Here is a 26,120-nt window from a genome sequence, read left to right as displayed (position 1 = left end):
TACACCAGTCGTAATATCTATCTCCTCTTGTGTGTGAGTGGGGCAGATAGGGACAGACCAATAGTCAGTGACCTGAAATCACTTTTAATTGTTCTCAGAAGGCATGTGGGCACCAGAGGCCTATAGGAAAGGAAGCAGCATAAATTGCCAACAGGACAGAGATGCTACTTAGGAGGTCAGAGTAATCTTGTGCTAGAATGAGGTGGGGTCCTAACGCTGAACCCTCCTTTTATTCTGGCTATTTTTTTTTTTATAGGAAACTCGAACTCTCTACCAGTTTCATTACAGGAATTGGCCAGACCATGATGTGCCTTCATCCATAGACCCTATTCTTGAGCTCATCTGGGATATGCGTTCTTACCAAGAGGATGACCATGTTCCCGTGTGCATTCATTGCAGGTATGATGCTGTTCTTTGAACTTTCTACCCAAAACCAACCAAATGTCATAGCCTGGCCAGGACTCCTGCTGAAACTGAAGGAAGACTGACTTTGTTGGAATTTAAGCTGGTACAGGCATGTAGGATATAGGCTCTTGATACTAGTCTCACTTTCTCCAGTTGATTAGAAAGGAATGAAGCTGAGACATGAAAGTGATAGGAAGAGAAAGGTCGGTAGCAGAAACAGACCATAATACAGTCAACCTGAGCATTAAAGTAGTATTTTCTGACAAGTTACTCGAGAACAGTGCCTCTCCAGACACCCTTGCAGGTGAGAAGTGGCCGAGGATCTGTCCCGAGGCTCAGTGTGTGCATGTGGCAACCAAGAGACGTGCTCTGGGAAATGGGGGGTTTAGCATGTTTTGTTGCCTCTCGGTTACTTCTTCCTCAATCTGCTGGTGAAATTTCCCAGCTACTGTCAACAATCCAGTCTCTGCAACTGTATGTGCCACTGTGATCTTTCCTTTCAGTGCCGGTTGTGGGAGGACTGGTGTTATCTGCGCTATCGATTATACCTGGATGTTGCTAAAAGACGGGGTGAGTTTCTCTCCAAAGGCGCTTCCCGTTTGCCTACCCTGTTACATGCAGACTTAGGAATTGTTTGGTTCTTCCAAACACCTATTTCCATGACTCCTATTTTCTAGAATATTCACTTGTAGACTCACTTTGTCAGATGATTAAATCAGTCCCTAAGTTGGTGGTCCTCGAAGTGTGGTTCCCAGAGAAGCAGCATCAGCATCACCTGAGAACTTGTTAGAAATGCAAAATCTTGGGCCCTACCTTGGGTGAATGGAAGCAGAAACTGGAGGTGGGGGCCCAGCAAGCTCTCCAGGTGCTTCTGATGCTTCTGAAGCGTTTGAGAATCACAGCCCCAAATTACACAGTTACCCTTCCTTTATCCAAATGGCTATAATGGATGAACTCAATCTACCCCAATCAAGCCTTGTGTTCCAATCTATAAATCATTTAAAAAATTTTTTTTAAATGTTTTGTTTATTTTTGAGAGAGAGAGAGAGAGAGAGAGAGAACACGTGGAGGAGGGGCAGAGAGAGGGAGACACAGAATCCTAAGCAGGCTCCAGGCCCTGTCAGCACAGAGCCTGACGCGGGGCTCGAACTCACAAATTGTGAGATCATGACCTGAGCTGAAGTCAGTGCCTAATGGACTGAGCCACCTAGGTGCCCCTAGAAATCATTTTCTTAAAGTCTAATAATAGGAAGTGAGAAGTGTGAACCTTTAAACCTATCTGCCAACTTCTTTTATCTCATAAAATTCTCATATTTGCTCACCTACCCAGGCTCCGCCTTCATTATATGTTTAACTTCAGACATCTGGTCACCCCATGTGAAATCATTCTCAAGAGTTTCTTCAGTCTTTTCTGGGGAAAACACCAGGCTCTAAATCATGACACAAGTGAAGAGAAATCTCATTCATTTTAAAGACGCATTCTTTTTCTGATATGATCTTATGTTAGGACAACAGATGCCATGGGGGTAACAAGACCGTGAGAAATAATTTAACAAAGCTAGGAACAAAGGAATAAGATATTGTTTCTCTTTATTTGATAGATCATTCCTGAGAACTTCAGTGTTTTTAGTTTGATCCAGGAAATGCGAACACAAAGGCCTTCATTTGTTCAAACTCAGGTATGCAACTATTGTGAATGGATGGTAACATGTGTCTGGTTCTTGCTACCTCTCTCGGTTTCATAGTAAGGCATCCCCAAATAGCTGATTTTTAGCTATAACACCAATTTACTACTAAGTGCATGAGTCCATTTGCATTTCCTCAAACTCTGAATATATCAATATTTTTCCTACATCCCTGGCTTGGGTCAAATTCCTCTCATTCCTTGTATTCTACTGTCTGTGCAAAAAATGTGAAGAAACTCAGTACTTTATGTTTCTTACAAGGGATATTGAAAAAATTCAACAAGCTCTTGGACGTACTCAAGATATAATACCTGGGTCAGGTTAACTTGCTGGTTTGTAGTAGTGATTCATTTCTGAAACCAGAGAAAATAGAGACTTGTAATTTCTACTTCAGGAAGTGGTAACAGAATCTGGGGAATGCATTTTATATACTCATTTTTTGATTTAATTAAAAATAAAAATAAAATCAACCATAATCCTATCACCTATAGGTAGCCACGATTATTATTGTTCTATAGTCTCTCCTGATCCTTATTGTGTGCAAACTTAAAAAACATAATTACAATCATACTATACATATGATTATATATATGTATCACAATATACATGTATTATATATACGGATCACATATATATGGATCACATATATATGATCACAATATTATATGCATCACAATACATTATATGTATATATGTATGTATGTACATATGTATATATGTATCACGATATTTTAATCCACCCCAAATTACTCATGCCCCTTCATTCCATTTAGATGCTCTTCCTCGGTTTTGTCCTCTCCTCTCCCACTCAAGCTCCGCCTCCTCGATGAAACATTCCCAGCACAGATCTCTCACTCTCTACAATGTTAATTTCACCCAGATTTCCACGCCAATCGTTTTACCCACATTTCTAAATAAATGGTCTCCATCTTTAAGATGGAGTTTGGCATTCCTCATTCCTTATTCACCAAGCGTTTACTGATATTTATCAAGCAACAGACACTTTCACACAATTTGTTACAACTAATTTTTGCTGCTTAAATAGCAAGACCTTCAAGTGTTTAAAGCACTTACAAAGTGAACTTGCACGTAGATTTGGAGGTAAAATAATTGACAGTGACAGTTTAGATATTTTCATCTAGCATTTGTGAATGGGAGGGAAAAAATGAAGAACTATTATAATATAAGCCTTCTGTTTGGCCCACACAGGTTTTCCACTAATAGCTAGTGGAAAAAAACTTTTTTTTTTCATGTGTTGACTGTAGGTGTTTCTATATTCAGCTTGTAAGGGAAAAAGTTTCTGTGAAATGTAAGCATTGGCTGGTTTAGTGCTACCAGACTTCAAAGAAGGCTGATCCCTGTAAATGTATAAAGATTCCAGGAGGTTGCATCCTAGTTGTCTAATATCACACTGTGAAACTGCATCAAGAAATACAACCATACCCCATTTCAGAGAAAGTTCATTTCAGGCCTACTTGTAAGAGTCGGAAGACAGCCGAAACGATTTTAAGTTAGCCTTCCCATGCTGGCACTATCAGCAACTAGCTGAACACATACCTCACCAGTTGTAGCTGCTTTTTCTGACACCACGCTAACCAGGAAATAACCACTGTAACCAGCTGGGTGCTTCCTGTCTGATTTTTCTCTCTTCTTAAAAAAATAGAAGAGTGTACCAATGGATGTGTTGGGTGATAGACTCTATTGCTCTCCTGCTAAAATTGTAATTGGCAAAGGTTGTGCTTTATTTGTACAGAGTTGTGTAAAGTGCCAGGGGAAACCCTGTTTAGGCTCTTTCAGATGAAAAGTAGATACAAAATCAAGTGCTTGATCAAGTATGGCAGCAGAAAACTCCCCACAAACCTTGTAATTGTGGTGGTCTCATTTTCTATGGTGAAATCCTTTTACAAGCACAAATTTCCAAACCCTTCAGTGCTCTACGTCGCTTCAGTATCTCTGCTAGGAGACCGTTTCAGCAGCTTGATCTGAGTGCACTAAACTAAGAGTCAGAAGATTCAAGTTCTAATTCAAGTCTGGACCTTACTTCTGAATGACCTTGCACAGTGTGAACAGGAATAACAGGCTACCTACTTTACAGATCAATTGTGAGGGTCAAGTTTGAGAATACATATTGAAGCCATCTATCTACCCATCAACCACAATTCTATCTAACTTTTTCTGGAAAAGATGAAGGTAACTGACAACAACAACAAAAATGCATCCAGGATCCAATACAACTTTTAAAATGTAAGCAAGGAAAATAGAACTGGAGGGATGATGGTGGAGAGAAAGATAAGTGAGAAGGTGGAGTAGAACATAAAACATGCTGGAAGGCCCTTCCTTGTATATTTAGAGGTAGACGATCAAATATTTAGCTGTGTTTAGCAGCCTAAAAGCGCTTTGCAATCTGAAATGGGCCACACAAACATAAGGGCACTACAATTAAACTACTGTTGATGATCTTCAGATCTGCTACATTAAGATTTGACTGATGTGCATACTCCCAGACTCTGGTTCTGTATTTCACCAAGTTTTTTGTTTGTTTTCCCTTGTTCCGGTTTGTGATGCTCTGCAGGAACAGTATGAACTGGTCTACAAGGCTGTATTAGAACTATTTAAGAGACAGATGGATGTCATCAGGGGTAAAAAGTCAGGAACAGAGGTAAACATTAAACTTGATATTTTGTCTCTCTTTTTTTTTCATCTTTGATTTTGGTCAAGGGATCTCAGATCAGTTGTCAAACTTACCTAATGATCCACTGTCACAAGTAAATGGGACATAGGGTGCGTGGGGCTACGCTGCCAATCTCCTGTGGAGGACAAATTAATTGAAGTACTCCAATGTAGAAAATGAATCTCTTGGTTCACCTATGGTATACGATTTTCAGCGAAATTTAGAAACCATAGGAGTGAGTGACAGGGCAAGTGTATATTCTCTTTCCACGTAAATAGCTGTGTGGCCAGTTAAAAGTGAGAGTGACAACCCTAAAATGAATTCAGAGTTGAGTACTGATGTGAATTTTCAGGTTCTTCTAGCTGCGTTTTGATTGCGTATGCCTCATCAAATTTTGTCAATATTTTAGAGCATGTAGAGGATTTTCAACTGAAGGTCTTAGGTATAAAAACAATTATGATTTAACCAAATTCCAGTTAAGAAATATTGAGCATTCTAGGATATGCTATTTTGATCTCATCATGAAAATTGAGAAGTCAAGTACTTGTTCTATATAGTCACAAAGTATTAGGTTCTGAACAAACTTTAGGAAGACAAAATTACTGTTTTACCTTGCAAGGGTATATTTAGTTACATATACATATTAACTTAATTTTTAATATTAAAAATTTTTTTTCAACATTTATTTATTTTTGAGAGAGAGTGAGAGAGCACGTGTACACACAAGTGGGGGAGGGGCACAGAGAGAAGGAGACACAGAATCTGAAGCCAGCTCCAGGCTCTGAGCTGTTTGCATACAGCCTGATGTGGGGCTCAAACCCACGAACCGTGAGATCATGACTTGAGCCAAAGTTGGAAGCTTAACCAATTGAACCACCCAGACACCCCTGGATTCTTAATCTGAAAATATTCACTGAGGACCTACTGTTATCACAGTATTAAGAATACAAAGTATGTAAGACATGATTCTGATGGTAACTCCTGTCAGTTGAACGCTGAATCATGATGGGGAAAGGAAAGAAAGCCAGAAAAACTGTTGAGGCTTGAAATGGACTAAGTAATCCTATTGTTAGTGTCAACTTCAAGGAAAAACAATGTGGTAGAAGGACATGGAAATAAGAATATAGTTTTGTTAGAAATTGCTGCTTGTATCCTGTTTATGTCTACTTCATTGGCTAGTATTCCCAGGTTAAATGATAGAGGCGATTATGGACAACCGAATTTTAATGGAAAAGATTCTCATGTTTCACTATAAAGTGTGATGCTGACTTGGAGACATTTGTTTGTTTGTTTATACCTCTTAATCTATTTCACCCTTTCTGCCACAAGCCTCCCTTCTGGCAACCACCCAGTTTCTTCTCTATAGTTAAGAGTCTGTTTTTTGCTTGTTTATTTTGCTTTTTAGATTCCCCATATCAGTGAAAGCATAAGGTATTTGTCTTTCTCTGTATGACTTATTTCACTTAGCATAATACTCTCTAGATCTGTCCATGTTGTTGCAAATGGCAAGATTTCATTCTTTTTTGTGGCTAATATTCCATTATATATATATATATATTAATATATGTATTATTGCATGTAGCTGTCCAGTTTACACACACACACACACACACACACATATATATCTCACTTCTTTATTCAGCTATGGATGGACACTTGGGCTGCTTCCATAATTTGGCTATTGTAAATAAAGCTGCCATAAACATAGGCATGCATATATCCCTTCGAATTAGCGTTTTTATATTCTTTGGGTAAATACCCAGTAGTGTGATTACGCGATCAAATGGTAGTTCTATTTTTAATTTTTTAAGGAACCTTCATACTGTTTTCCATAGTGGCCACACCAATTTATATTCCCACCAACAATGCACAAGGGTTCCCTTTTTGCCACAACCTCTCCAACACATGTTGTTTCTTGTGTTTTTGATAGTAGCCATTCTGACAGGTGTGAGGTGACATCTCATTGTGGTTTTGATTTGCATCTCCCTGATGATTAGTGATGTTGAGCATCTTTCACGTGCCTGTTGACCATCTGCATGTCTTCTTTGGGAAAATGTGTATTCACGTCCTCGGCCCATTTTCTAATCTGATTTTTTTTTTGGTATTGAGTGTATAAATTCTTTATATATTTTGGATATTAACCCCTTATGGATATATCATTTACAAATATCTTTTCCCATTCAGTAGGTTGACTTTTTATTTTGTCGATGATTTCCTTTGCTGTGCAAAAGCTTTTCATTGTAGTGTAGTCCCAGTAGTTTTATTTTTACTTTTGTTTCCCTTGCCTGAGGAGACAGATCCATAAATATTTGCTAAGGCCGATGTCCAAGAGATTACTGTAAGAGATTACCTATGTTTTCTTTTAGGAGTTTTATGATTTCAAGACTCGCACTTAGGTCTTTAATCCATTTTTACTTTATTTTCTTATATGGTATAAGAGAGTGGTCCAGTTTAATTCTTTTGCATGTAGCTGTCCAGTTTTCCCAACACCATTTACTGCAAAGACTGTCATTTCCCATTGTATATTCTTTTCACCTTTTTCATGGATTAGTTGACTATATAAGTGTGGGTCTGTTTTTGGGATCTCTGTCTGTTCCATTGATCTATGCGTCTATTTTTGTGTCAGTACCATACTGTTTTGATGAATATAGTTTGTAATATATCTTAAAATCTGGGATTGTGACACCTCTAGCTTTTTTCTTCTTTCTCCAGATTGGCTTTGACTATTTGAGGTCTTTTGTAGTTCCATACAAATTTTAGGATTATTTGTTCTAGTTCTACCAATTGCTATTGGTATTTTGACAGGGGCTGCATTGAATCTGTAGATTGTTTTGGGTTGTATGAACCCAAGTTTTAACAGTATAAACTCTTCCAATTCATGAGCATGGTATATCTTTCCATTTGTTGTTGACATCTTCAATTTCTTTAACTAATGTCTTATAGGTATAGGTCTTTTACCTCCTTGGTTAAATTTATTCCTAGGCATTTTATCCTTTTTTGGTGCAATTATAAATTTGACTGTTGTTTTTTAATTGTTTAAAGAGAGTATTTATTAATTTCTATTTTACTAGGAAATTTTTAGAGAAAGAATGTTGAAGTCTGTCAATTGCATATTTTTGCACTCATGGAATGATCACATGGATTTTCTCCTTTAACCTATTAGTACAGTCATATCATTGGATTTGGTGGTATCAAACCATCCCTGTACTCTTAGAATTGACCCTTCTTGAACAAAAGATATTCTTTTAATGTGTTGCTAGAGTATGTGGACTAATATTTTATTTAGGTTCCAGAAAATGACAATACTCAAATTTAGCCCAGTAGCAGTGTCATGGCTCCAGGTGAGTTGCCTGAAGTGGGCCTTTAGTCAGTAGATGGGAACATAGGAACACAGCTCAAACTCCCATAGAGGGAATTGGTTAAAGTTAACTAAAGAGGATTTCTGTTTCTGGGAAGATCAAGTGGACATACTTTTTCCCCCCTATTCCTCCCACTAAGTGCAACTGGAAACAACTGACATTATAAGTAAAACAACTCTAAGAAGGCTCTGAAAGATAGAAAGAAGTCAGACTAGCTAGGGACTTTGGGACCTGAGGAAAGACATGATGATAAGTTCCTTGGGTTTTCTTTTGCCTCATTTTTGCAGACTTGGAACTGAAAGTCAACAACCTGGAAATGCCAATGGTACAGACAAACAAAACAAAACAAAACAACAACAAAAGCCTGCTCTGTCTAGGCAAAGGATCAGTAAGGGGGCAGTCCAGCAAGATAGAAAACTTTTAGATAATTCATCACTCTCCTTTAGTCAACACCACAGAAAATAATGGCTCCTAACCCCACCCATGTCAGCAAAGGCTGAGTGGGGTACTAGATTCCCATCTTTCTTTCTTTCTTTCTTCTTTCTTTCTTTCTTTCTTTCTTTCTTTCTTTCTTTCTTTCTTTCAGGTTTGTTTATTATTTTGAGAAAGAGAGCGAGCACAAGCAGGTGAGGGGCAGAGAGAAGGAGAGACAGAATCCCAAGGAGGCTCCACACTGTCAGTGCAGAGCCCAATGCGGGGCTTGAACTCAGGAACTATGAGATCGTGACCCGAGCTGAGATCAAGAGTCAGATGCTTAACCGACTAAGCCACCCAGGCGCCCCCTAGATTCTCACCTTTCTAAAACCGTAGTAAAGTGCTGAAGTGGTGTCACAGAAGATCAGGTAAAGAGCGAAGACTTTCATCCCCATTGGCCTCCATGAGAGCTTCCTGCAGTGTCAGTGGAGACCACATGGGGAGCCTCTCCTGATGTGTCTCTGCTTGGGTGTCAACAGAGGCTCAGCGAGCAAACTAGGGGAGGTCGATTCTATGTGGCAATAACAAGGCAGTAATGAGGCAGCACCTTTCCTTTCCCCTGTCAGAATGGAGTTAAAAATAGAAGAACCCAGTTAAAAGATGCTTAACTAAGATCCAGAGCCTCATAACGATACAAAAATGTCTAGGGTTCGATTGAAAATTACATGTCATACCAAGAATCTAGGAAGACCTCAAACCAAATGAATGAAAGACAATCAATAGATGACAATACTGAGATGATAGAGATGTTAGAATTATCTGGCAAAGATTTTAGAGCAGCCACTGTAAAAATGCTTCAATGAGCAATTACAAACATGCTTGAAAAGATTTTAAAAATGGAAAATCTTGGGGCGCCTCGGTGACCTTTTGGTTAAGCGTCTGACTTTGGCTCAGGTCATGATCTCACTGTGTGGTCAAGCCCCACATTGGGCTCTGTGCTGACAGCAAGGAGGCTGGAGCCTGCTTCAGATTCTGTGTCTCCCTCTCTCTGTCCCTCCCCTGTTTGCTCTCTCTCTCTCTCTCAAAAACAAACATTAAAAAAAATAATAAACATTAAAAATTTTTGAAAAAAAAAAGGAAAGTTTCAGCAAAGAATTAATAAAAGGGTTCAGCAAAGAAACATAAGATATAAAGAGGAACCAAATGGGAATTTTAGAACTGAAAAAGGTAGTAACTGAAACAAAATAGCTTAGTAGATAGGCTCAAAAGCAGAATTCAGGGTACCTACAGAAAAAAAGAACTAATGAACTAGAAAATAGAACAATAGGAATTTCCCAGTCTCAACATCAGAAATAAAATAGACTGGAAAAGAGAACAAACAGAGCCTTAGGGAATTAAGACCTATAACAAAAAAACTAGCACTTGTGTCAGCAGAGTTCAAGAAGGAGAGGGGAAAAAAGTCAAGGCAAAAAAAGAACTTAAAGACTCATCACATTTGGGCTGCCTGGGTGGCTCAGTTGGTTGAGCGTCTGACTCTTGATTTCGGCTCAGGTCATGATCTCAAGTGTCATGGGATCAAGTCCCGTGCTGGGCTCTGCACTGAGTACAGAGCCTGCTTGGGATTCTCTCTTTCTCTCCCTCTGCCCCTCTCCCCTGCTCATACTCTCTCTCCCTATCAAAGCAACAACAACAACAAAAGATGCATCATAACGAAGCTGCTGAAAGCTAAAAAGGAAACTTCTATGAAGCAGCCAGAGAAAAATGATCTTCACTATAGGGGGAAAACAATTATAATGATAGCAAATTTGTCATCAGAAACCATGGAGGCCAGATGGAAGCGACATATATTTCTCCAGTGCAGAAAGAAAATAATTGGCAACTCAGAAACTCACACCCAGTGAAAATACCCCTCAGGAATTAAGAAGAAATCAAGACATTCTCAGATGGAAAAATAAACAAACAAACAACAACCACCAAAAAACTAAGAGAATTTGTCTGGGAGACCTTGCATATAAAAAAAAAAAAATGGCAAAGGAAGTTTTGTAAACAGAAAGGAAATGATGAAAGAAGGAAGGACATGATATGCAAAATCATGAGTAGATGTAATAGGTTTTATTTCTCTTCTTGAGCTTTCTAAATTGTTGGATGATTGATGCAAAAATTATACAGTCTTATGTGGTTCCAAATGTATTAGAGGAAGTATTTAAGCCAATATAAACAGGGAAAGGTTACAGACGTAAAGGGAGGTGAGGTTTCTGTACTTGAACTAGTGAAATGATAACACCTGTAGTCTGTGATAGGTTATGTGTATATAATTTAAAACCTAGAGCCACCACTACAGAAGCTATACAAAGACATACCTTAAAAAACACTATAGGTAAATCAAAACGAAATTCTAAAAAATGCAGGAAAAAGAAAAGAGAAATGAAAAACAGAACAGAAAACAAGAAATAAAATGGCGGACTTAAGCCCTAACATGTCAATAATTATGCTAAATGTAAATGGTATAAGTATACCAATTAAGAGAAAGATTGGGGGGTGCCTGGGTGGCTCAGTTGATTAAGCATCCGACTCTTGATTTCAGCTCAGGTCATGATCCCAGGGTCATGGGATCAAGCCTGGTGTCGGACTCCGTGCTGAGCATGGAGCCTGCTTAGGATTCTCTCTCTTCCTTTCTCTCTCTCTCTCTCTCTCTCTCTCTCTCTCTCTCTCTCTCTCCCCCCTCCCCCTGTGCCCCTCTTCCCTGCTTGTGCACTCTCTCTCTCTCTTTAAAAAAAAAAAAAAGGAGAGAGAGACAGATTGGCAGAGTGTATTGAAAACATAACGACTATATGTGTCTATAAGAAACATGCTGCAAATATACAGGTTGGTTTAAAGACTGGAAAAAAAGATACATCATGTATTCATATAAACAGGAATGAAGGAAATCAGTAGAGTAACTATATTAATACCAGATAAAGTAGACTTCAGAGCAAGAAAATTATCACAGGCAGGAAGGGACAATATATAATGGTAAAAAAATCAATCCACCAATAAGTCATACATACATAGCAATCCTGAGTGTGTATGGACCAAACAGAGCTACAAAATTTGTGAAGCAAAAATTGACAGAACTGAAAGGAGAAATAGACAAGTCTGACAATAGTAGAAGACTACAGTACCCTTCTCTTAAGAATTGATAGAAAAACTCAATAGAAAATCAGCAAGAATACAGGATAACTTAACAACACCATCAATCAACAGGATCAAATTGATAATTGATAGAGCACTCGAATCAACAACACAAGAATACACACTTTTTTCAAGTGCTGATGGAACATATACCAAGATCAATCATATTCTGGGCCATAAAACAAGCTCAAACATTTAAAAGAATTGAAATCATACAGAATGTATTCTCTGTCCATAGTGGAATCAAACTAGAAGTCAATTGACAGAAAGATAAAAGGAGACGATTCAAACACTTATAAACTAAACTACATTTTCCTAAATTATCCATTGAGTGAAAGAGGAAGTTTCAGGGGAAATTAAAAAAAAAACACATTGAACTGAATAAAAATGAAAATACAACATATTGAAATTTGTGGGACAGAGCTACAGCAGTATTAAGAGGGAAGTTTATAGCACTCCGAATACAAACATTTGAAGACAGTAAAAGTCTCAAATCAATAATCTGACTTCCCACTTTAAGAATCTAAAGGGGGGTGGGGCGGGAAGAGTAAAAAAAAAAAAACCCCAAAGAAAACAGAAGGAAAGAAATAATGAGTGGAAATTGATGAAGTGAAAACAGAAAAATAGTGGAGAAAAGAGCTGAAATGATCAATAAAATTGACAAACCTCTATGATGGCTGATTTTTTTTTTTAAGAAGAAAATAAAAATGACCAATATCAGGAGTGAAATGGGATAGGCCTACAGGCTCTGCAGACATCAGAAGGATAATAAAGGATAATAAATACAAATGAACCTGACCACTTAGACAAAATGGATTACTTCCTCAAAAAGAAAAACCAAACTATCACAGCCTACTCAACATGAAATAGATCATTTGAATAGCCCCATCACAGTTAAGGAACCTGAAGTCATAATTTTAAAACTCCCAAAAAAGAAATCTCCAGGCCCACATAATTTCACTTGAGTATTCTACCAAATGTTTAGGGAAGAATTACCACCAATTTTACACAATCTGTACCAGAAAATAGAAGAGAAGGAAACACTTTCCCCATTCATATTTTCTATTGTGGTAAGATATATCATTTTATCACTATGGAAAAAATTACCATTTTAACCATTTTCAAGCGTACAATGCAGTGGCTTTAAGTATCCTCCCTATGTGTGTGACCATCACTCCTATTTATTGCCAGAAGTTTTTCATCATCCTAAACAGAAACTCTCCACGGTCCCTACCCCAACCGCTAGCAACTTCTATTCTACTTTTTGTTTCTATAAACTTGCTTATTCTAGGTACATCAGATAAGTGGAATTGTGTATTCTTTTATATCTGGCTTATTTCATGTGGCATGTTCTTAAGGTTCATCTATATTTTTTTTAGCATGCATCAGACTTTCATTCCTTTTTATGGGTTTACAATATTCAATTGTGTGTACATTCCACATTTTGCTTATTCATTCATCCACCAATTGACATTTGGATTGTTTCCCCCTTTTGGCTACTGTGAATAATGCTGCTATAAAAATTGATGTGCCAATATGTGTTGAAGTCCCTGATTTAAATTATTTGGGGTATATACCCAGAAGAATCCAGGAATTGCTGGATTCTACAATAATTTTAGGTTTTGTTTTTAAAGGTACTACTAAGGGGCGCCTGGGTGGCTCAGTCGGTTGAGCAGCCGACTTCGGCTCAGGTCATGATCTTGCACTCCGTGAGTTCGAGCCCCGCGTCGGGCTCTGTGCTGACAGCTCAGAGCCTGGAGCCTGTTTCAGATCCTGTGTCTCCCTCTCTCTCTGACCCTCCCTCGTTCATGCTCTGTCTCTCTCTGTCTCAAAAATAAATAAACGTTAAAAAAAAAATTAAAAAGGTACTACCAAACTAATTTTTTACAGTGGTTGCAAATTTTATATCCCCACTAGCAATGCACGAGAGTCCCAATTTCTCTACATCTTTGCCAACACTTGGTATTTTCTGTTTTGTTTTGTTTAGATAATAGCCATCCTAATGGATGTGAAATAGTATCTTATGGTTTGATTTGCATTTCCCTAATGACTAGTGATGTTGAGCATCATCTTGTGTTCTTATTGGTCATTGGTATATCTTTTTTGTACAAATGTATATCCAAATCCTTTGCCTACTTTTTTTTTTTCAAATTTTTCAAATTGTGGTAAAATACACATAAATTCACCACCTGAACTCATTCTAGGTGTATAATTGAGTGATACTATGAACATTCATTTTGTTGTGCAGTTATGACCATCATCTCTTCCCCGAACTCTTTTTATCTTGAAAAACTGAAACTTTATACCTATTAAATAATAGCTCTCCATTCCTTCCTCCCCCCTACCCTCTCCACTGCCCTTAGTAACCACAATTCTACCATATCTGTGAATTTTACCCCTAGGTACCGCTTATCAGTGAGATCACATGATATTTGCTCTTTGGGTTTGGCTTATTTCACTTAGCATAATGTCCTCGAGGTTCATCACTATCATAACATGTCAGAATTTCCTTCCTTTTTAAGGCTGAATAATATTCCATTGTATGCCACGTTTTGTTTCTCCATTCATCCATTGGTGAACAGGTGGTTTACTTCCACCTTTTGGCTATTGTAAATAACACTGCTAAAAGTATGAGTGTATACAGATCGTTTTGTGCCCTGTTTTCAGTTCTTTGGGGTATATATGCAGAAATGGAAATGCTGGATCATATAATTCTAATTTAGTTTTTTCATATAATTCTAGTTTAATTTTTTGAGGTACTGCCATACTAATTTTTACAGCAGTGCCCCATTTTACATTCCCACCAGCAATGTCCAAGGGTTCCAATTTCTCCACATCCTCACCAATACTTGTTATTTTGTTTATGGTAGCCATTCTAATGGGTATAAAGTAATATCTCATTGTTGTTCTGGTTTGAATTTTCCTGATTAGCGATGCTGAATATTGCTTCATGTGCTCACTGGCCATTTGTATACTGTCTTTGGAAAAATGTCTGTCAAGTCCTTTGCCAACTTTTGAATTGGGTTTTTGTTGCTGTTGAGTTTTAGGAGTTCTCTATATATTCTGGATATTAATCCCATGCCAGATATGTGACTTGCAAATATTGTCTCTCATTCTGTGTGCTGCCCTTTTACATCGTTGATTATGTACTTTGATGCATAAATGTTCTTAATCTTTTCATAAAGTTCAATCTTTCTATTTATTATTACTGCTAGTACCTTTGGTGTCATGTCCAGAAATCGTTACCAAATCCAATGTCACGAAGCTTTCTGTGTTTTCTTCTAAGAGTTTTATAGTTTTAGTTCTTATGTTCAAGTATTTGATCCATTCTGAGTTAATTTTTATATATGTTGTAAGGTAAGAGTCAAACTTCATTCTTTTGGGGGCACTTGGGTGGCTCAGTCAGTTAAGTGTCCGACTTGGGCTCAGATCATGATCTCACGGTTCATGGGTTTGAGCCCCACATTGGGATCTGCGCTGACAGCTCAGAGCCTGGAGCCTGCTTTGGATTCTGTGTCTCCCTCTCTCTCTGTCCCTCCCCCACTCACAATCTGTCTCTCAAAAATAAATAAATGTTAAAAAAATGTTTAGGGGTGCCTGGGTGGCTCAATCAGTTAAGCATCGACTTCAGCTCAGGTCATGATCTCATGGTTTGTGGATTCGAGCCCTGCGTTGGGCTCTGTGTTGACAGCTCTGAGCCTGGAGCCTGCTTCAAATTCTGTTTCCATCTCTCTCCGCCCCTCCCCCACTCACGCTCTGTCTCTCTTTCTCTCTCTCTCAAAAATAAACATGAAAAAATTAATTAAAAAATGTTTAAAAACTTCATTCTTTTGCATGTGGATATCCAGTTGTCCCAGAGCCATTTGTTGAATAGAGTCTTTTCTCCATTGAATGGTCTTGGCACCCTCACCAAAAACCAGTTTCCCACATATGTGAATTTATTGCTATGCTTTCTATTTTATTCCATTGGTCTTTATGACTGTTCTATGCCAGTACCATGCTGCTTTATTACTGTACCTTTGTAGTATATTAAAAAATTTTTTTAAACATTTTTATTTATTTTTGAGACAGAGAGAGACAGTGCAAGCGGGGAGGGGCAGATAGAGAGGGAGACACAGAATCCGAAGCAGGCTCCAGGCTCTGAGCTATCAACACTGAGCTCGATGGGGAGCTCGAACCCACAAACCATGAGATCATGACCTGAGCTGAAGTTGGGTGCTCAACATACTGAGCCACCCAGGCGCCCGTCTTTATAGTACATTTAAAAAAAGTAAGCTCAATGCTCAACGTGGGGCTTGAACTCATGACCCCAAGATGAAGAGTTACATACTCTACTGACTGAGCCAGCCAGGTGCTCCTGTGGTATATTCTGAAATCAGGAAATAGGTGTCCTCCGAATTTGCTCTTCCTTTTCAAGATTGGTTTGGCGATTCAGGGTCCCTTGAGATTCCATATGAATTTTCGCCTGGATTTTTCTATTTTTTGCAAAACACCATTGGGATTTTTATAGGAATCTAATGGAATCTGTAGCTCACCTTGGGTAATATTATTATTATAGCAATATTATGTCTTCCTATGAACAAGGGATGTCTTTCATTTATTTATGTCTTATTTAGTTTCTGTCAGCAATGTTTTGTAGTTTTTAGTATACAAGTCTTTCATCTCCTTGATTAAATTTATTCCTAAGCCTTTTATGATGCTAATATAATCAGAACTGTGTTCTGAATTTTCTTTTCAGATTGTTTATTACTAGTGTATAGAAAGGCAACTGGTTTGGGTGTGATGATTCAACCTTACTGAATTTATTATTTCTACGTTTCTGTGTGCATGTGTGGAATCTTTCAACATATGAGATCATATCATCTGCAAATGAAAATAATGTTACTTCCTCCTTTCTAGTTTTGGCACCTTTTGTTTTTCTCTTGCCTAATTGTTCTGGCTAGAATTTTAAGTACTAAGGTGAATAGAAGTGGTAAAAATTGGCATCCTTGTCTTATTCCTCATCTTAGGGAAAAGCTTTTAGTTTTTCACCATTGAATATAATGTTAGCTGTGGGTTTTTCATATATGGTCTTTATCATGTTGAGGACACTCTCTATTATTCTTAGATTGTTGAGTGTTTTTATAATGAATTTTGTCAAATGCTTTTCTTCTGCACCAACTGACGTGATCAGATGGGGGTTTTCCCCTTTATTTTATTAATTTGGTGTATTATCTGGGTTGATTTTTGTATGTTGAACAATCCTTGCATTCTGGGACTAAATCCCACTTGGTCATGCTATATAATCCTTTTAATATGATGCTGAATTCAGTTTGCTAGTATTTGGTTGAGGACTTTGCATCAATAATCATAAAAGATATTGATCTGTAGTTTTCTTTTTCTTGTAGTATCTTTGTGTGGCTTTGGTATGAGCCAAAGGCTAGGTAAATGCTAGCCTCATAGAATGACTTAGCAAGTGTTCTCACCTATTCAGTTTTCTGGAGGAGTTTGCATTAATTCTTCATTAAATGTTTGGCGGCATTCAATAATGAAACCATCTGGTCTTGGACTTTTCTTTGTCAGAAGGTCTTTTGATTGATTACTGATTCAATCTACTTACCAGTTGTAGGTCTATTTAGATGTTTCTATTTCTTCTGGAGTCAGTTTTGGTTGATCATGTGTTTCAAGGACTTTGTCCATTTCATCTAGGTTATACAATTTGTCAGTGTACAATTGTTCATACTATTGTCTTGTGATATTTTTTATTTGTGTAAAATTGGTAGAATGTATCTAGTTATATTTCTGTAATTTGAGATTTTAGTAATTTGAGTCTTCCCTCTTTTTTCCTTAGTCTAACTAAGGTTTGTCCCTCTTATTGATCTTGTCAAAGGATCAATTTTTGGTTTTGTTGATTTTATCCACTGTTTTCTTAGTCTCTATTTCTTTTTCTCTTAGTCTCTATTTCATTTATCTCTGCTCTAATCTTTAATATTTCTTTCCTTCTGCTATCTTTGGGTTTAGTTTGTTTTTTTTCTAGTTCCTTAGGTATGAAGTTATTGACTTGAGGTCTTTCTCCTTCCCCTCCTCCTCTTCCTCCTTCTTCTCCTTTTTTGAAAGAGGGAAGGGCAGAGGGAGAGAGAGAATCTTAAGTAGGATCCACACCCAGCACAGAGCCCAATGTGGGGCTCGATTTCACAACTGTGAGATCCTACATGACCTGAGCAGAAATCAAGAGTCAGACACTTAACTGACTGAGCCACCCAAGTACCTCAAGATCTTTCTTCTTTTTAAGAATGGGTGTCTATAGCTGTAAATTCCCTCTGAATATCACTTTCACTGTATCTCATACATGTTGGTATGCTGTGTTTTCATTCATTTCTAAGCATTCTCTAATTTCTGTTGTAATTTCTTCTTTGACCCATTAGTTGTTTAATTTATAGACATTTGTGAATTTTCCAGTTTTCCTTCTGCTATTAATTTCTAGTTTCAATCCATTATAATTGGAAAAGGTACTTTGTATGATGGCAATCTTTTAAAACATATTAAGACTTGTTTTGTGGCCTACCATATGGTATATTCTGGACAGTGTTCCATATAAATTTGGGAAGAATATGAATGTTGTTAGGTGGACTATTATATATGTGCTGTTAGATCTAATTGACTTATGGTGTTATTCACGTCTGCCCTCTATTTCCTTATTGATCCTCTGTCTGATGTATCCATTATTGAAAGTGGGGTATTAATGTCTCTTATCAGTTTACTAGGCTTGCTGTAACAAGTATCACAAACTGAGGAGGGCTTAAAACAAATTTCTTTTCTCATGGTTCTGGAGGCAGGAAGTCCAAAATCAAGGTGTCAGCAAGGCCTTGCTTTCTCTCATAGCTCTAGAGAGCCTTCCTTGTTTCTTTTTAGTTTCTGGAGTTTGCCAGCAGTCTGTGGCATCCATTGGCTTGTGGGTACATTGCTCCAGTCTCTGTCTCCATCATCACATGACATTCTCCCTGTACGTCTCTGAGTCTCTGTTATATGTTTTTATAAGGGCACAAGTCATTATGATAGGGCTCACCCTAATCCATCTTGACTAATAATATCTGCAAAGACTCTATTTCCAAATAAGATCACATTCACAGATATCAGGTGTTGGACTTCGACATCTCTTTTTGAGAGTCATAATTAAGCCCATAACAGGTGGAATCTGACGATTGCCAATGACATTTAAAACTCTATTTAAACATCTCTAAAATCAGGATATATTTCACAAATTGATGGTATCTAAGATTCTGTGTGACACATTTCATAATGTGATAATGGCTATGAAGAAAAAAAGATCGAAAGAGGATGACGAGTGTGTGGGAGTATGATTTGGGGTTGAGTGGTCAGAGAAGACTTTCTTATGCAGGTGACATTTAAGTAGAGAATCATTACTTAGAAAGAGCCAGACATGCAAAATCTGGAGCCAAGAGTATTTCAATTAGAGGGAATAGTAAGTGGAAAAGCCTTGAATTGGAAACAAGTTTGGTACACTTAAAGAATGGCAAGAAAACCAGTATAGCTGGAGAATAGTAAGGAAGAAAGAGGTAAAAATAAGTCTGAGGGCCTAATGAGCACTTATTAACATTAAGAGTTAAGATGATGTAATTTCTGAAGATAGGGTGTTCTTGAGAGTGAAATTACTCCCAAAGACATTTTAAAACTCCCATATTTGATGCTATAAGAAACCCTTTCTAGTTTCTATAACACTATTATTCCCTTTTTTTTGGATCCCTTTGACCTCAGTATATGAACAAGTTCTTGTTAGGTTCAATATTTTAGAAACTCAATATTTTGGAAATCTCTTATGTGAATTATTTAAATACTTTATGCTTTCTGAAAACTAACTTCTCAACTTTATGAATTTAAAATACCTCATTGCGGGGCGCCTGGGTGGCTCAGTCGGTTGGGTGTCCGACTTCGGCTCAGGTCATGATCTCGCAGTCCGTGAGTTAGAGCCCCGCGTTGGGCTCTGTGCTGACAACTCAGAGCCTGGAGCCTGTTTCAGATTCTGTGTCTCCCTCTCTCTCTGACCCTCCCCCATTCATGCTCTGTCTCTCTCTGTCTCAAAAATAAATAAACGTTAAAAAAAAATTAAAAAAAAAAAAAACCTCATTGCTGAGGTGCCTGGGTGGCTCTGTCGGTTAAACGTCTGTCTTCAGCTCAGGTCATGATCTTGCGGTTCATGAATTTGAGCCTGATGGGTTGGTGAGTTTGAACCCCATATAGGGCTCGCTGCTGTCCGTGCAGAGCCCTCTTCGGATCCTCGGTCCCCCTCTCTGTCTGCCCCTCCCCCACTCACATGCTCACTCTCTCAAAAATAAATAAAACTTAAAAAAATAAAATATCTCATTGCCATTTCTTCACCAACAACCAATGTCTTATTTTTCTTGAAGATTCAAGCCAAGTATTCAGTTCTTGAGCAAAATCCCACCCTAGAAGCAGAGTCTTATTCTAATTTACCAAAAAGGTGAGTACAATTTTACACACCTCAGCGTTATCTAATTGTTTGGGGGAGTGCAAATCTCATGCTTAGGACTCATTGTGATGCTGGGAAGAGGCCTCTTTGGGGTGCTGCGGTACCATCATTGCTTTCTTTTTGTTTCAGTGGCATAGAAGAAGCAAAAATGGTGAAGCAACAGAATAAACAAAGGATAAGGCTGAAAAGTGCAGACGCTTCTTCCTTTGGCCTCAGGACTCCTGAAATAAGTGAAAAGGAAGGGTTAGTTTTACACCCTGCTGAACAGAGCAGTTCTTTTGACATTTTGGAGCTAAATTGTGGTTGTAACAAAAATGCTGACACAACCGTGAAATGGGAGCCAAAGGCATTTCCAATAGTTGGGGAGCCTCTTCAGAAACATCAGAGTCTAGACTGGAGCCCCGTTTTGTTTAATTCCAAACCTGCAAATGTAGCAGGGGGATATTTCAACTCAAAGGGGCCGATAACGCGGACCAAATCAACTTCCTTTGAACTGATGCAGCAAAGAGACACCAAGGAGCTGGATATCAAGGAGAATGTTTTGTGTTTGGAACCTCAACCGCACAACTCTCCTCTTGGGCTGGCTCAAAAAGCGTTGCACGTTTCTTCAGCAGAACTGAATTATTCACTGCCATCTGACTCTCGGCGCCAAACGGGCAATGCCTCTAATGCAAAGCAGCAGGACTCTAGTGCTGTTAAGGTGCATTCTTACATGTCCTTGGAAGATCCTTTTTTTTCATCGTTGTCGCCAAGTAGCACTGGTTCTAAGATGTCTCTTGATTTACCTGAGAGGCCAGATGGAACCGCTTTACCTCGTTCTCCACTGCCCGCGTCCTCCACAACCCTCTTCTCTTGCTACAATTCACAAGATTCTTTAGCACTGAGTTCTCCAACTGGTCACCCTCCACCCCTGGACCAAGAGACAGCAGTAGTCGGTAAAGTATTTCTAAAAGTGTGTATAACATTTTAGATTTCACTTTGTTTCTATAGAAGATTTGGTTTCTTCTCATCCCTGCACACCCCTCCCCTCATCTTTCTCTGCTTCTTCTCCTCCTCAAAGAAGTAAGTTCCAGAAGTGTTTTAATGATGCGGTAAGTTAAAAAAAGGCAATAACAAACAAGTAATGGTTGATGAAACAGGCAGCAGAGGAGGCAGTCGGATCTATGCCAGTCAGAGTGCCTGTAAAGAAGGCAATCCTTATTTCTTGAAATGTGTGTGAGAGGTCCACAATTTACCCTTAATATGCAGAAACAACTTGCAAAGGAACAGCAGAAAGGATTTGATCAACAGCACCACATGGTCACTGGGGATTCTTATTACACTTTTTCTTTTTCTGTCTTTCTTTTTAAAAAAAAATTTTGAGAGACAGACACAGAGAGTGAGCAGGTGAGGGGCAGAGAGAGGGGGAGACATAGAATCTGAAGCAGGCTCCAGGTTCTGAGCTGTCAGCACAGAGCCCGACGCGGGGCTCGAACTCACAAACTGCAAGATCATGACCTGAGCCGAAGTCGGTCGCTTAACCGACTGAGCCACCCAGGCGCCCCTCTTTTTTTTTTTTTTTTTTAAGTATATTTATTTGTTTTGAGAGAGAGTGCAAGTTGGGTGGGGCAAAGAGAGAGAGAGAGACAGAGACAGAGACAGAGAATCCCAAGCAGGTTCGGCACTGACAGCGTGGACTCTATTACGGGGCTCAAACTCACAAACTGTATGGTCATGACCTGAGCTGAAACCAAGAATCGGACACCCAGGCACCCCAAACGTTTTCATTTTTTTAAAAAAGATTTTATTTTTTTTAAGTAATCTCTACACCCAACATGGGGCTTGAAAGCACAACCCCGAGATTAAGAGTCGCATGTTCCACTGACTGAGCCAGCCAGGTGCCCCCACTTGGGATATTTATTGCACAATCATGTGGCTACACTGAGTTAAACAGATAGCTAAGAACTGAATTCTCTTACGTAGGAGTTGGAAGAGGAGGACCTGATTTCTTGCTGTTCTTGTGTAATAACTTAGTAGATGAGAATGTGTAGTTAGTATCCTGTGTAGGCCTTTAATCTTATATACACCTTTACGTTCATACTTTCTCACTTTTTTAATTCTAGATTTTTGCAAATTCATATTATTTTTGTTTTATTGAGTGGTTTGAAAGTAGAAGTAAATATCCTGTTAGAGATGACTAGAATAGCTTGATATGAAAGAATGTGAAGAAAAGAGCAAGTGTGACTCTACAGGTATATTATCAGAAATTTATAAATAACATTTTACGTGAATAGGAAGTAGAGAAAGCTTTTTTTCCTATAACATTATTTATTATATAGTTTCTTAATAGATGTGTGTATATGGTATATGTAGCTTTGTAACAAAAATGTTTTATCTGGATTTAGTTCCTTCTCTGATTATTTTATATACTTTGATCTTGTTTTATAATTTAAAGGATTTTTTTTTTTTTTTTAGATACCCACAGTATCTTAGACTTCTCTGAGTACCATCAGTAAAAACAAATCTTAGCTTTAGGGATTGTAGTGGCGTTGACATGTGTGCCACCTGGCGGCAGTTTCTTGTAATAGCATTTGAATTTTTCTATACAAATTCTGAATTTTTCTACAGAAAAATAGAAAACGCTGTTACACCATCGTTTTGTAAAAAGGAAAAAAACATCATTATTCTTTATTGTAGAATAAAGAACGGATACTAACACATTTATAACTCTGCCTACTCTGTCACTGAATCCTTGGCATGTTTCAAAGTGCTGTATCATCCTTTATTGTATATTCTATGTAAAACAAAAGGGTTGTATAGAAAACAATTCAAAACTTCATGAATCAATATAACGTTTTATATTTTCTTGACTGGTACTCAGTGACTCAATCAAAATATTTTTGGGCTTTTAAAAAAATTGTAAATTTTTAAGCAACAGCAAAACCTCCTGGGTTTGCAACTTAAATAAAATGGAAGAATTTATCTTGCTATCTCCTTGAGTAAACACATACCAGCTCAACTGTTGTAGCGATGTGTGATGGAATTTACATTGCGATTAGAACATAAGAATTTCCTTTGGATTTTTCTAATTAAAAATTATGATTATATTTCTGACATTTTGGATAGCAACTTCTCCAAGGATAGATGATGACATTCCCCCTCCACTTCCAGAACGGACACCTGAATCTTTTATTGTGGTGGAGGAAGCCGGTGAGTACGGTTAAGTGTAAAATAAAGTGTGGATTAACTAGATTACTTCTCAGGTCCTGTTGATGGTCTGTGTGCTATTGCTAAGTAACATTTGCTTTCTAAAAGAATGACAACACTCCTAAGAATTGGACCATATTTACTTTCTTTCAGGAGAATTTCCACGGACTGTTCCCAAATCCTTATCTTCAGCTGTGAAGGTAATAATTGGAACATCATTAGAATGCAGTGGAACATCTGAGTCAAAGAAATCTGGTGACACTGTGAGACTTAGACCAACTAAGGTCGATAACTTTTTTTTTTTCCTACTCATTTGGATTCAACAGACTGTAGTCCTACTTCCTGTATTTTTAGCACCTATCCACTCAGTAAGCACTAAGCAGTACTACTTGTAAAGCAACGTGCTAGAGGATGTGGGAATAAAAAGATGTATGAGACACAATTATTGGGGCACCTGGGTGGCTCAGTTAAGTGTCCAACTCTTGATTTTGGCTCAAGCCATGATCTCACGGGTTAGTTCGAGCCCCGTGTTGGGATCCATGCTGACAGCACGGAGCCTATTTGGGATTCTCTCTCCCTCTGTCTCTGCCCACCCCCACAAATAAACAAGTTAGCATTAAAAAAAAAGACACAATTATTGCCCTTAGGAAACTTACAGGTTGGAAGTGACTAAGGATGACTTAGTGAAAGAGGAAATATTTGAGCTGGTTCCCGAAGGACAGTTAAAGCAAAAATAAATGTTTCATAAGTAGGTAGCTTGTTCCTAGTAGTCATTTGGTAGGCTGTATTATGTTAGCTGTGATATCATAGTGTAGAGAATAATTTTTTGAATGACAAGTCCATATTACTTAAGATAAAGTTTTTGGAATAATGCTCCCCACTTCTGGAAGAAAAACCTACACTTCAGTAATCTGTTGTGCATTTATATATTCTATGAACCAACTACCTTAAAATTTCAGAAATCAGAGAAGTAATTAACTAAACAAACATTTCAAAGTGCCTACAACTGCAATGCTGGCAGGCAAATATTCTCTATCTTTTTAATTACACTTTGAATTTATTAGTAATTATTATTGTTAATAATCTGTCCACATGTAATAGTCTTTATCTTAACAACTCCTAGAGCCAAAACAATCACTCCTTTTCTAATGTCATGAAGTAGTTTCAATTTCAACAATTTACCTCCCGTTAAATTTCCTGGGAAATGTGCTGAATAGGAAGGAAATAAATTTTAAAAAAGGATCAATTTAAGACCAATTACTGTGACATATAAAAATCACTGTAAGGTTTGGAAGGGGATACTTGCAAACGATATATTCGATCAGGAGTTAATATCCAAAATATATAAAAAACTTACACAACTCAACACCAAAAAAACCTCAAATAATCTAATTTAAAAATGGGCAGAAGACATGAATAGACATTTTCCCAAAGAAACATAGAGATGGCCAACAGACACATGAAAAGATGCCCAACATCACTAACCAGCAGGGAAATGCAAATCAAAATCACAATGAGCTATCACCTCACACTAGTCAGACTGGCTAAAATAAAAAACACAAGAAACAAGTATTAGTGAGGGTATAGAAAAAAAGGAACCCTCGTGCACTGCTGGTGGAAATGCAAACTGGTGCAGCCACTGTGGAAGACAATATGGAGGCTCCTCAAAAAGTTAAAAATAGAATTTCCATATGATCTAGTAATTCCACTACTGGGTATTTACCCAAAGAATATGAAAATGCTAATTCAAAAAGATAGATGCACCCATATGTTTACTGCAGCATTATTTACAATAGCCAAGATACGGAAACAACCCAAGTGTCCACCCATAGATGAATGGATAAAGAAGCTATGATACACACACACACACACACACAGGAATATTATTTAGCTATAAAAAAGAATGAGATCTTGCCATTTGTGACAAAAAAGAGGGTATTGTGCTCAGTGAAATAAGACAGAGAAAGACATATGATTTCACTTATATACGGACTTTAAGAAGCAAAACAAACAAGGAAAAAAGAGACAAACAGAAAAACAGACTCATAACTATGGAGAACAAACTGGTGGCTGCCAGAGGGGAGGAAAGTGGGGAGATGGGTGAAATCAATGAAGGGAATTAAGAGTATACTTATCTTGATGAGCACTGAGTAATGTATAAACTGTTGAATCATTATATTGTGCACCTGAGACTAATGTAACTCTGTATGTTAATTATACCTGAGGTTTGAAAAATAATAAAACATTTTTAAAAAATTCGTAAGCTTGCTTTGAAAAAAAGAAAAAAGAACAAAGAAATTTACAAAAAGAAAATAGAGCACTGTAAGAGTTAAGGATGCCTTTTCATAATTCAGTGAGTGCATTTATAAATTTGTAAAATAGGATCAACATTTCGTAACTGTCTCTGGAGGTATATGAAATATGATTTCAAAAATGTCTTTTATGGCTTTGAGTTTGTAAATTTGTGTACCTATCCTTCTTTCACTTTTCCTTTCTTTCTTTTTTTTAGAGTGTAAAACTGCGGAGTTCCCAGTCAGGTAAAAAAATTTCCCTTGGCTTTAGATGACATTTAGCTCTAAGCATTTATACTATAGGAATGACTCATTAAGTTTAGAGTAATTCACCTCAGGAGATGCCATAGTTCCCATGATAGCTACCACTATTTATTGATTTGTTTCTGATTTTCCCAGGCTAGGAGTTTTGTTTTGTCAAGGGCAAGGTAAACACAGGGTTTTAGAATT

At 37.8% G+C, this 26,120-nt stretch overlaps 1 protein-coding gene across 4 annotated transcripts in view; it reads left to right on the top strand.

Moving 5' to 3' along the window:
- Positions 1-26,120, top strand: part of PTPN22 (protein tyrosine phosphatase non-receptor type 22) — a 59,470-nt gene that overhangs the window by 16,736 nt on the left and 16,614 nt on the right. For 2 of the 4 annotated variants that reach the window (XM_042998227.1, XM_042998226.1), the window contains 9 exons: positions 257-399; positions 909-975; positions 2,007-2,084; positions 4,663-4,749; positions 20,111-20,184; positions 20,323-21,128; positions 23,299-23,382; positions 23,533-23,663; positions 25,889-25,916. In XM_042998227.1, the coding sequence (XP_042854161.1) occupies positions 257-399; positions 909-975; positions 2,007-2,084; positions 4,663-4,749; positions 20,111-20,184; positions 20,323-21,128; positions 23,299-23,382; positions 23,533-23,663; positions 25,889-25,916 (1,498 nt within the window). The remainder of the gene's footprint in view (positions 1-256; positions 400-908; positions 976-2,006; positions 2,085-4,662; positions 4,750-20,110; positions 20,185-20,322; positions 21,129-23,298; positions 23,383-23,532; positions 23,664-25,888; positions 25,917-26,120) is intronic. The other 2 variants (XM_007076355.3, XM_042998228.1) reach the window with 1 other exon arrangement.

The sequence above is a fragment of the Panthera tigris genome, chromosome C1 (genome assembly GCF_018350195.1).
Source record: "Panthera tigris isolate Pti1 chromosome C1, P.tigris_Pti1_mat1.1, whole genome shotgun sequence".
Taxonomy (NCBI): Eukaryota; Metazoa; Chordata; class Mammalia; order Carnivora; family Felidae; genus Panthera; species Panthera tigris.
This window is presented reverse-complemented; position numbering and strand designations above follow the sequence as displayed.